Genomic DNA, 11927 nt, shown 5'->3' on the forward strand with positions numbered 1-11927 from the left:
GAAGGGCACAAAGTCTCTCAGTGCCTGATTGCTGGAAATATTGAAGCATATTTTGAATTTCCATCCCCTGATCAGTCCCATGCCCTTAATTAAAAATTAAGCACATTTTTATGCTTTTGTGGCATTTGATTTAGGCAGTGCACACAAATCTAAGATAGCCTCTTCCTGCCCGCAGGAAGCCAAAGAGCAGTTCTCAAACAACCTGTTATCTTGGTGGTGGAACAAGTACGATTTTATATCCTGTTTATTTTTCACCAGTTAAAAGTGATGATGAAGATGGAGATGTTAAGCCCACCAAAGGACAAGTAACCCAAGGAAAAGGAAGTGATGATGGGAAGGACCCAAGAAGACCTAAACGACCAAGGACAATACTTACCACGCAGCAGAGACGAGCATTCAAAGCATCCTTTGAAGTGTCTTCCAAGCCCTGTAGGAAGGTAGGTGCTTCATCGGGGACCTGAAGTCAGCTCTGACACCAGGCCACGGGGTGACAGGGTCAGGCCACAGCTCCAGGTAGCCCCCTGCCCCTTCCCAGGACAGCAGCAGGTGCCTTGGGGTGAATACAGAGACCAGGCCAGCGCATGGCGATGCTCACAAAATACCGTCTCAGCCTGGAGCGATCAGCAGCTTAGGACCAACCAGCTCATTGTTATTTCTGGATATTCACCCGCAGTATGCAGAGCAGCTCCATGACTGATTCCTGCTGAACAACAATATTTGGTTCTTATAAAACATGAAACATGGGCCTTGACTATCAGAGCCCAGGTAGACAAGTGGCTTTTGCCCGTCTCCTTCCCACCACAGAGGGAGTCACTGTCTAGCGAGACGGGTGCCCAGCTTTGGTCCCGCTACTTGTCCTTCCAGTCTTGCTTTTTTATGAAACTTAACCCTGCTATTGATCTTGTTTATAGCAGCTAGGGAAAGGTATAACGTATTGCTTCACTGATGAAGCTGGTGAAAATCAAATCTTTGTGAAAAGCAACCCAGGTAACTGTTTCCTCCTAAGTCTGATTGGAAAAAAATGGAGTTGCATCCTGAAAGCTGTCATTTTGGCAAAAAGTGATATTCTCCTGCTGACATACAAAGTGTGTCTTGCGGACACTGCAGTGTGCCTTTTTGCCATTTTAAAGTATGAAATTGTACCCCAACAATATGAAAATTGTTCACAGCCAAATTTGTATCTTTTTGCATGGAACTGTATTATGGGTAAAATAAAAATCATGAAATGACTTAGTGTTATTTTACACAGCTCAGGCTATTTGTTCAGTACTTATGAAACCAGTAGCAACATGACAGGCAGAACTTGAACAAACTATGCAAAAATATGAGGAATTTTTAAAAGTAATTTTGTATATACAGTTTTTATTGTAAGTACAGGCATATTCCTCCTAACACAACTGATTAGTTTTTTAAAAAAATATAAAAATTTACATCATTAAACATTTCCTCCTGTAGGTCAGAGAAACACTGGCAGCTGAAACAGGACTCAGTGTGCGAGTTGTCCAGGTCTGGTTTCAAAACCAAAGAGCAAAGGTAGGTTGTTTGTCAGGTTCTCAGAAGTAAAACGCAAATTGTCCTCCAACACAGGTTTCCCCCTCCCCCTAGATGTAGTACAGACTGCAGAGATCCCAGGCACTGAACTGTACGTATTTTGCATGCACTGCTGTCTACATCCATACAAGAAAGGCAACTTTCAAACACAGACATTAAGTTTGTGTGCTGAAAGCAACATGAGGTTGGGAGTAAATTTTGCATGCAAATATGAACTGGAAACTGAAATGTTTAAGCTTAGAAATGAAACTGAACCCACAGTGGTGCATGCATGAATATAAATGGTCTGTATTAATTGATTCGATGTTTGCAGAGAGTTTTGTAAGGAAACAAAATTGTTGCAATCAGAGCCATGAGATTGTTCTGTTCTTCCTCTTTTATTCAGATGAAAAAACTAGCACGAAGGCATCAGCAGCAGCAGGAGCAACAAAACTCACAGCGACTAGGGCAAGGTAGGGGATTTGTGATGAAGGCAAAGCAAGGGGAAAAGAATCTGCAAGGTTTCTTGAAGTGCCATTCCCACATAATGTCTTAAGTACATAAGCCATACAGGGCATGCACAAGTCTGTGGATAATGTGTGCTATCATCAGAGGAAACACACAGAGGTGCTGTGTCTGAGTGCCCACCCCAGGTTATCCCAGAGTTCTCCCATGGGGCCAGACCCCGGAGGTGCTTACACAGAAGCTGTTACCTCCTTTCTAGAAGAAATGTGCAGTACAGAGGCACTTTCACTGGAGGAAATCTGCAGGAGGTTCACTCCAGGTAGATCCTCCAGTTTGTTTTCTCCTGAAGAAAGGGCGACCATGCTCAGCTGGGCATCTGCAGGCTCCTTGCAAGGGCGTCAGCATCGCTGCCACAGCCAAGGCACAGGGAGCCGCTCCTGTGCCCCGGCAGCTGGCGGGACCCTGGGGCAGGAGCTGCACAGGGGCACCAGGGCTTGCCCTGCTGCTCCGTGGATGCTCTTGACGTTCTCCAACTCCCAAGGCCTTGCAGCCTCAAATCCTCCTCTTTAGGCAGAGCCAGAAAAACTGGTACCAACAGAAGTTAGAGAATAATAGGGCTATGTCACGCACAGGACAAACTTTGGGAAGATACGGTCCAGCACCCAGGAGCTCCAGAAATGACATAGTCAGAAATTACACGTCTTTCAACTTACTGCTCAGGGCTGTACTCTCAGACAAAATTTGGAAGGCTCCTCTGAATGGCAGGACACGACTAGCTGCGTTCACTCTGCGCTCGGGTTCAGTATTGCCACTGACGGTACTGTCTGCTGCCTCTTTGTTCCTAAGCAGTGACCGTGCCCCCCTGTTTGCTTTGCAGAAGTAATGTCCAACCGCATGGAAGGGATGATGACATCTTACACGCCACTCGCACCACCACAGCAGCAGATTGTAGCAATGGATCAAAGCAGTTATGGCACAGACCCATTTCAGCAGGGTCTTACCCCTCCACAAATGCCAGGCGACCACATGAACCCTTATGGTAAGGCATGCATCATTCTGCCGCATCAGAAATAGCAGGGTTCGTATGCTGGTTCCCACACCACAGGTTCAGTAGAGTTACTTGCTTTTATAATATTTTTTCTGGGATTTGTACCAGGGAATTTGTACCAGTCAGTTTTGTGTGTATATTTTCATGTACACGTAAGGGGGTAGAAGAGAGCTCATCCCAGGCTCTGGACACCCTTCAGAACTATTTCACAGTATAATTCTGATAAATGATAAACCAAGCAACATCACCTCTCCAGCTCCACCTTTTTAAACCACTATCCAAGACATTGAAAAATAAATAGTACCAAATTCTAGCTCCCTCACAAGTTTTTCCTTTTTCTTAGAAGCTTTGGGGAAAAAGTGCCTTCAATAAAGAGAAGTAATCTATTGATTCCAAAATGAATAAGCACCCCTGTAAGATCCCTCAGATTGGATGCACGGATTTGTTAAAGAACAGTTCTTGAGCTACTAAGAGATGTGTCACCACAGGACATTTCTCCTGCATAATTCTATTCTCTGCCCAAAATCAAGATGATGGTTTGCTTTCACGATTTCCCGACCACACACCATCAAGTGGATAGGTACACCAAACGCATCACAAGCATTAAATGCCTAATAATTGATTCTGGACAATTGCAGTGTGGCATTTAAATAAAATATAAGAGGATCTCTCAGACTGTGATTATTGGCCGTGCTGTAGCCCACAAGGGCCTGTTACATCAGACTCGTTTCTGCTGACCAGGAGCACTTCACTGTAGAGGTCCACATGCATATCACTTGTATGAGCATGGCATGCACAGGCCAACAAGAAATCTGCTTTGGGTCTGTGTTATTACCTTTCCCACTGAGACAAGTCCACGGTACACACCAGCCAATTTGGTAAATCCTGTAAGGAGCTGAGGACATCTGAAGTGCCAATGAGCATTAGATGGCTTGTGATTTTGTTGCTAACAATTTGCTTGGCTTGCTAAGCAAAACTCCTTGAGAGGCAGGTTCTGTGCTCCAAAACGAGTGCAGGAGATAGCACAAAGCCGTTTCAAATGAGTGCCTGAGGAAAAAGAGCCACGCTAACACTTTCTTAGTGCTCACAGGACTTGAGCTTAGAGCTCTTTCTGGTACCTTAGGAGTTGAAGTAAGCTGAAATCTTAGTTGCTAAGGGAAATAAAAATGCTGTTCTAAACCAGCCCAGAAAGAGTGGAATTTTCTGAAATGAAAGCGTGTTTACAACTGTAGCTCACATGAGGCCAGGGAAGCTGGGTCTCCTCCTGGGTCCCATCACATTCATAGATCTGTCTTTTACCTTGTGTGTAAACGAAGACCATTACCAGTTACGGCTCTCAGACCGCTTTTCCCTGTCGCAGGCACTCGATGTCTGGTCCCACCTTCCTCGGCGGCCCCAGTGCCCCCTGAGTGCCAGATCCCAGCTCACGGAGAGCCGGGGACCTGCTCCTCCCCGGCACCGTTTGCTCCCGTCGTCAGCCAAGACTCTCTTTTGTGCTGCTGACTGAAGTTTAAATTAAATCCTGGCAGATCTGAGTGGCACTGCTGCCAGCTGAACTCTGCGAATTGGTTGCTAGCCTTCCTCTTTGTAGGTCAGACCCTTAGAGTGAAATTACATTAACGTGTAAAAACAAAACCAGGACCGTTCCCTTTTGCTGCAGTGCGCAACATATGAGCATCCGTGTGTACTGTGTCCTCCTCTGGCTGCACAGAATCCAGCTTAACGTATACGTTTCATTTGCAGGAAACGACTCCATTTTTCATGATATCGACAGTGATACCTCTTTAACTAGCTTGAGCGACTGTTTTCTTGCCTCTTCTGAAGTTAACTCCATGCAGGCTAGAGTAGGAAACCCCATTGACAGGCTGTACTCTATGCAGAGCTCGTATTTCGCCTCATGAAAATAAAAGAAAACAAACAGCCGGCGTATATTTAGCCAGTGACTTTTTCCAGTGCAGACTCTACAGCCATATGTTGCCCAGCTCTTCCTTCACAGTGACTCCTGCTGCCTCTGGACTGCAAAGAGCATTTTTAGGAAGACTGTATCTGTGTGCATATATGTGTATGTATGTATATATATATTAATACTTACCTACATACATACATATATATAAACAAAACGCACCCACCAGTCCCATACCCTTGATTCCCAGCTTGCACCAGACCACGAGACAAGCACGGAAGGAACAGAAGACCCTGCTCGTCAGCAGCCTTTGGTTTGGTTTGGTTTGAGCTCATCGTTGTAAAGGAAATGGATTTTGCGGAAAGCTAGACCTTTTCCTCCTTTCTCTCTTCCTTTCTTTTGGATGTTTAAACTTTTTTTTTAAAGCCACTGATACTGACATCAGTCGACCATATGACAAATAAATCAAAGAAACTGGAGATTCCTCCCTTTTCTTACTGCATGATTCATACTATGTTGTGGATAAATTGCCATTTGAACTGTGAGAAGTTAATGTAAATGTGACGTTCAACATTTGTTTCCTTTCTACACTTTTTCTGCATAACCTAGATCTGCTCATTAGTTTATAGCCCTTATGCATATGATACTGAGGAAACTGGTTAACAGTAATATTTGTGGAGAAAGCCAGTGATTTCATAATAAGAAAGGTCTATGACCCTGGAGAGGAGATGCATGTTAGGGACAGAGGCATTTAGGTTAGTATTGATCTTAAATAGTTAAACTAAAGGTGCTTACAAGACAGAGTTTTATTTAATTTTTTTTGAAGTGTGAGAATAAAACATTTACATTTGTTTGTAAGTATTGCAGTGCCAAATTTCAAGTCTAGACCATGATTGGCAAACGTGTTGTTCATTCTGTTCTGTTTATTTATGTTTTGCATGAGGCATAAATGTGCTATGCTCCATTGTCCATCTGGAATAATTAAGCACTCCTTTAGTTAATTATCTCGCCTCAGCAAGAATCTGTGATATACAGTTCTAGCCTGCACCATCAGAAGTCCTGAAATGTGCACCAACTGGGGGAAAAAAGTATGAAAGAGATCACTTAGATACATTGAGCTGGAGTCGAACCCAGGTCCTGCAGGTTTCACACTGATGGGACTCCTGTATTTACAATAAATACTCCAACTGACCTATTAGTGCAAGTGTAAGAAGAACAAGTACACAAATTGAAGGGAATGTCCCAGCTGAAGTCTGAATGTCTCAGATGCTGAAGTTTGAGCATATGTCATATAGGTTTTCGTAGGGCATAAAATATCATAAATAATAATAGTATAGTTATAAATATTGCCTGGTGATAATTATAATGTGGAGAGGCAGACAAGTACGGTCATGGCTTTTAGTGGAGAAAACTTCATGGGGAAAATTTGCCAGGGTAATATCAGTAATTATAGGGTGTGTTCAAAATAGAGCTCATGGGGAAAGATTGGCAGGATAGGCACTTTCTTAAATAAATACCTTTAATATATTGACCATAATAGCCGAAAACAAGTCCAAAGCGCTGGTTAATCCAGCTCCTCCAGGCTGAGGACTGGTACCAGGCCAGCGCTGCAGAGTCTCCCGTGGGGCTCGGCACCTTCTGCAGGAGCATGGGACTCTCTGGGACCCCCGTCGGGGGGGGGGCCAGAGCGGGGCCCCCACAGCCTTGGCACCCGGGGAGAGAGCAGGCCCGCCGAGCGCCAGGGGCACCTCGGCAGAGGGGGGTTCTGCTGGGGAGCCCTGCGGACAGCTGCCCACCCCTGCGCTGACGGAGAAAGGTCCTCCTTGTGTCCTGGAGGGGCGGATGGTAAGGATCAGATGATAGGTCCAAGGGAAAAAATAAGATCACGTTCCCCCCCAGTGTGGAAATGTGGACCAAGCGTGTTAGAGGTTTCTTGAGAAAGCAAAGTTTTATCTGCAAGATAAGTGCGTGCATTTTCACTCTGTGGAGGCAAGGAAGGCACCAGGGGAGAAGACTGCGTGTGTGCAGTGCGGGAGAGCAAAGCGCAGACCCAAGGCAAACCCTGCCCGCTGCTGCGCGGTGGCAGACCCCCCGTCTGCCGCACAGACAGCCCTTCGCGAGCGAAGGGACCGATGTCTCTGCGAGGATGCCGGGGTGACGCTCCCCTCCCTGCAGGTTCCCATCTCCTCCCTCCGCGGCAGCAGCCCAAACTGCAGGCTGCCATGCCCAGGGAGATGGGTCCGTCGCACCCATATGCTTTTGCTAGCGACCATTCTCTCGCTTTCTGACAGGGATGTGGATTTTCAGTTAAAGGTTGTGAGCCCCTGGATATGTTTTGAAATTGGAAGAATTTTCTTTTCTTACCCATCCCCTTCAATTATTTTTCCTTTTCCTTGTGTATCAAAATAAATAACAATTTCCTTTCTCTCTGCATGATAGCAAACATCTATAAAGAACTCAGGTGATCCTCACTGCTTGCAGGGCAGAAGGCAAGCAGATTTCATATGGCACATTATAAACATTTGTCACCACCGATCTCAATGGATTCATCAAGTTTTCCTCCCCACCCTTCTGCTGTGCTACTTTAGAGTCATAGAAAAGCATCTTCACCATCTCAAACATACCGTGTTTATAGACTCTACACATAGGCACAACCTTGCTTCATCCCTCATTACTGGCAGGATCAAAATGGCATTTTTAGTGTTTACAGGGACTTATATGAGAACTATAATGTGACCTACAGTTTGGAGAACTGCCTTGTCCCAACTCTACCTCTGCTGCTGGGCTGGATGTTGAAAAAACAATCCATTTCCAAGGAAAGAATCAGATAGCCCATTTTATAGCTGAAGTAACCATAATCTTTTGCTGATTTTTTGGATGACTGTTTGCCACCTTTTTTTTTCTTTTCATTGCTTGTACATACCATCTCCTCTTGCCTTGGTGTGTTGTATGATGATGCCTTAGCTGTTTGTTCCCCCGTATTCTACCATCTCTGGTGCCACGTGCACGACACAGTCAAGCCCTCTGGCATGCGTAACGTTTCCCATGCCACTGTGGGTTGCTGCTGGTCAACGGAAGGAATGCATAGCCAATGATTTCCAGTGGACCCGTTATATCTGGCAAAGGCCAAAGTTCATTAAAGCAAAATAAATGTCACTTTTTTTTGTGGAATGAATTACCCTACTGGAGTGTGATCATTGTGGTTTTAACCTGGGACCTGCAGTAAAAGATTATATAGCAACCTCTGACCTTTTTGATTTCTGCTTTACTCTTCTATTGTCAAGGGAATGTCACCGATCAGGTGAAAGTAAAATGTTTAATGGGCCATATCACAGTAATATCTTACACTGAGTCAAATTGATAAACTCTTGCCAAAAATTCTTAGCATCTGGCACTTCCACGGAAACCACAAACAATGATTGCACATATGGGAGCTTGAAGGCTAGAGGTCATGACAGCAGTTTATTACATGCACCTTACAGTGATCATTTTCCCTAGGAAATTAACCCCTCTCTAATATAAATGCATCAAGTGAGCTCTTCGCGGTGTTTCAATCATGTTGTTTTGGCTAAGCAAGGAATACATGTTAAGCTAAAGTGGTGACAAGATGCAATTAAGTAAAAGATGATTGATTAGGTTTCAGTGTTTGCTCAATAATGTTTAAAGAAGATGATTGTGAGATCAGAATGAATATGCTAGGTACTAGCTTCCTCAGAGGTCTTTGTTGTGCAGTTACCAGATCTGTAACGGTGGCACATAGAGATTTCCCAGCATTCAGAAATGGTTACTGAGCAGCGTGGTCCTTGATCCCGCTGCCGGGCTCTCGGCTGGGCAGCAGCACGTTTCCATTGCACAGCTGACTGCCGAGGGGACGATTCCTACCATGCACTGCTGTTCTCAGCCCCCTGTTTACCACAGCACTATGGATTAAACCCTGTATTGTAAGCAGTTAGGGGCTGGTGGTAAATGTGTCTCACAGTCACGATATGGAAGACAATTACGTTGCTGTAAGTGAAGTGTGGTGGTTGCAATCACTCAGATTGAAACACCATCCTAAGCATTTTGATCTCCTTTTCTTCTTTAAACTCTGTCATCAAAAGCATCCAGATCACTTGGCTCAGTTGCTGCTAACCGTGCCTGAGATGTGACTCACGTTAGTCTCACGATGGCTGCTGAGTGGATTTTTCAGACCCACCCTGCACAAGTCGGATGAGTGTTACCAGGTCCTTTGAAGGGGTCATTGCCACTCTGTCAGCAGCAACTCGGCCACCTCACTGTGCCGTCATTGCATGGGGAAGGTCCTTCATGCCGGCAAACCTTCCAGGGATGATGTGAACCCACTTACCTCTTCCTACTGTGCTCAGGACTCCCTTCCAGTTTCCTTAAGGATCAGAAGTATATCCCAAGCCACCGCCCCAGGTGCCCCAAGGAACCCGGCTGTGTGATGCTGCTAGGGATGCTGCAAGCTGGGCTTTGCGAGAGCACCTCTTTGAACCGTGTCATAATAATTCTGGTTGTCCCCAAAAGTCACTAGAAATTAACAGCAGAATCCAGGAGGAAGGGAAGGGTTCTTACAAGCCTGGAGCTTGGTCGCAACAGTGAAAGGACAGAGAGGTTACTGAAGCACATCAAAGCCATGGGAGCTGGAGCCACAGAACCCAGTCTCAAGTGCTCAGGGTAGTGCTTTACACAATTCCATGCCCAAACCAGGTCATGCAGACGCTCCCTGTGTGTGCGGGTCCATCTCCAGCCCATCCCTCCTTGCTCCGGTGGCACGGGACAGCCGGCCGCTGCACCCACAGCAGCATGGCCAGGGCTTCAGGTGTCTGTTCTCTCTGGTTAGGGGGGTGCTTGGGTGCTTGCTTACCTCTTGGCAGATACCTGAAGTCTTTTGGCTTTGGTGGGATTTAAGCACGGTCTTGCTCATTTGAGGCCTGTCTGAATAAACTGACAACTATTTGCCCTCCTCAAGGATGCGGTCCGGGTCCCCTTCATTCTGCACACCCTGTTTCTGCTCAGCAGTGACTGTGAAGGGACTGCCAGATACTTTGCATTGGGAACTCTGTTTTTAAGTGAACACCCTATTTTTTAGCTGTGTATGGCTGTATTACTTGTATATTTATATATTCTGTATTTATGTTATCGAAATGTAGTATTTTGTAGCTGTCTGTTACAATTTGTTTAACTTGTAAAAAATATGACTATGCTCTCTCGTACTTAACCAGCTGCCTTTCACCGTAGATTCTCTGCTCCTTTCCCTCTGTGTTGGTAACAAACCACCATAATGTATGTAGATCGGATATTTTTTTTTTTAATTTAATTACTTGTCATTGTTAAATTATTTATTAGTGTTTTTAAATTTCATTTCACTGCATTTTTTTTCCTGCTACCATTGCCTGGCAGCTAAGATACATGAGTTTCTCATACATTATGCTCCTTCCGATGTGCACGTGCGCGCGCGCACACACACTCACTCTAAACAAAAACAGAAAAAGAAAAAAAAGAGAGAGATTACACTTCAGTATATTTGTAAATAAAAGCAACCTGTAAACAAAGCAGGATTTTCTTTCAGTGTGCAGTTCTTTCTTTGCTTTTGCAGACTGAAAGTGTGTTCTCTGAATACTGGGGATGGCACCACTGTTCTCTCAGGCAGGAAAACCAGGGGACTGTGGCAGCTGAGCACAGCATTAGTATTTTTAGTGGTGTGGAACAGTAGCCCAGGCTGCTCAGTGGGTGCCCTTCTCTCTTCCAAGGGGAGACACAGCAGGGGCAATGGCAGGGTCTCCTTTCACACTGTTCTTTGGCCTCTGCAGGTTGAGAGCTCCTCTGTAGGGATGGGGACAGTCTGTAACACATCATCACGGCCCTCAGCCATTTTTGCACGGACTAGTTTAGGACAGGAAAAGTCTGTAGGAATTAAAGATGGTGCAACCAGACCAGCCACTCGGAGCTCTGTCAGGGCCAAGATGTGTGTGGGGCAGGTCTTCTTGTTCCTGGCAGTGCCAGGAAGGCTTACTCTGAAGCACATGGATATGACTAGTCAACTGTAATAAGCCCAGTAGCGTTTTGGGCATACCTGGGGTCATGACAAGCCTGGGTGCACCACTCCTCTGCCACTGGCCACAGGCACAGCTGTAGAAGAAACCAAGGAAATATCTGTTGATTACAGCAAACAGCTTACACCATGAACGCAGCAACTCACTGGCCCTCTGCTTCATCCATTACGTAGCAGAGGTCTGGAGGATGAGCAGCGTTTCGGATGGTGCATGAACTGCTTCAGGGGAAGACGTCAGTGCTCATTGCCACCGTCTGCTGTGGCGATGTCCAAGAGCCAGATAAGCTTGCGGCGGTAAGGGCGATTTGCTGCTAACAGCAGCGCTTTGGGTGCAGCCTCCAACGTTCCTGCTGTTTGCCAGGGCTCAGAGGTCCGGCAAGGAAGGGCTGACTCGGCGCGCCCGCGGCGCCCGTGCCCTGAGCAGCCCCCGCTGGCAACAGCCGGGGTGGGATCCTCACCCGGTGAGACACGGTCTGGTCCTGTCCCTCCGGTTTCGTTGTAAGGCATGTTAGACACTGTTAATAGGCTCCCTTCAAAGTTTGCCATTAAAACTATTTTTAAGCTGAGAACTATCATTTCCAGCTAAAAGCTGGTTTTCACCTACAGAAAGCATACGCTTAGTTTTCCAGAGAAAATTTTGATTTTTTTATAGAAATAAAATGTCTCAAATGGAAAATTTCTGACCAAAACCTACGAGGTTTTCAACAGACACTGTGAGAAAAGAACATTTCCTGAAAGAGATATTCTTTAAAGGGAAGCAAAGCAGAGCAAATGCAGGTGTGGAAAGTGAACCAGCTCCAGAACTAGGCAGCCAGATAAACTGGGCCAAGGTTTTTAACCACTTTTTCTCTGCTTAAGTGACAGAGAAGTGGCCATGTGGTTATTATTTTATTATCTTAACCAATGCCATTTATCCGTAAGTGAAA

At 45.6% G+C, this 11927-nt stretch overlaps 1 protein-coding gene across 3 annotated transcripts in view; it reads left to right on the forward strand.

Moving 5' to 3' along the window:
* The window catches only part of LMX1B (LIM homeobox transcription factor 1 beta), a 103892-nt gene extending 98463 nt beyond the window's left edge, over positions 1-5429 (forward strand). Inside the window, exons 4-8 of one of the 3 annotated variants that reach the window (XM_050908096.1) lie at positions 259-437; positions 1456-1533; positions 1937-2051; positions 2873-3013; positions 4787-5429. In XM_050908096.1, coding sequence (XP_050764053.1) covers positions 259-437; positions 1456-1533; positions 1937-2051; positions 2873-3013; positions 4787-4944 — 671 coding nt within the window. In that variant the 3' untranslated portion in view covers positions 4945-5429. Of the gene's footprint in view, positions 1-258; positions 438-1455; positions 1534-1936; positions 2052-2872; positions 3035-4786 lie in introns of all 3 variants that reach the window. The other 2 variants (XM_050908097.1, XM_050908098.1) reach the window with 2 other exon arrangements.
* The last annotated feature ends 6498 nt before the right edge of the window (positions 5430-11927 follow it).

Source organism: Gymnogyps californianus, chromosome 18, assembly GCF_018139145.2.
Source record: "Gymnogyps californianus isolate 813 chromosome 18, ASM1813914v2, whole genome shotgun sequence".
In the NCBI taxonomy this organism is placed as follows: Eukaryota; Metazoa; Chordata; class Aves; order Accipitriformes; family Cathartidae; genus Gymnogyps; species Gymnogyps californianus.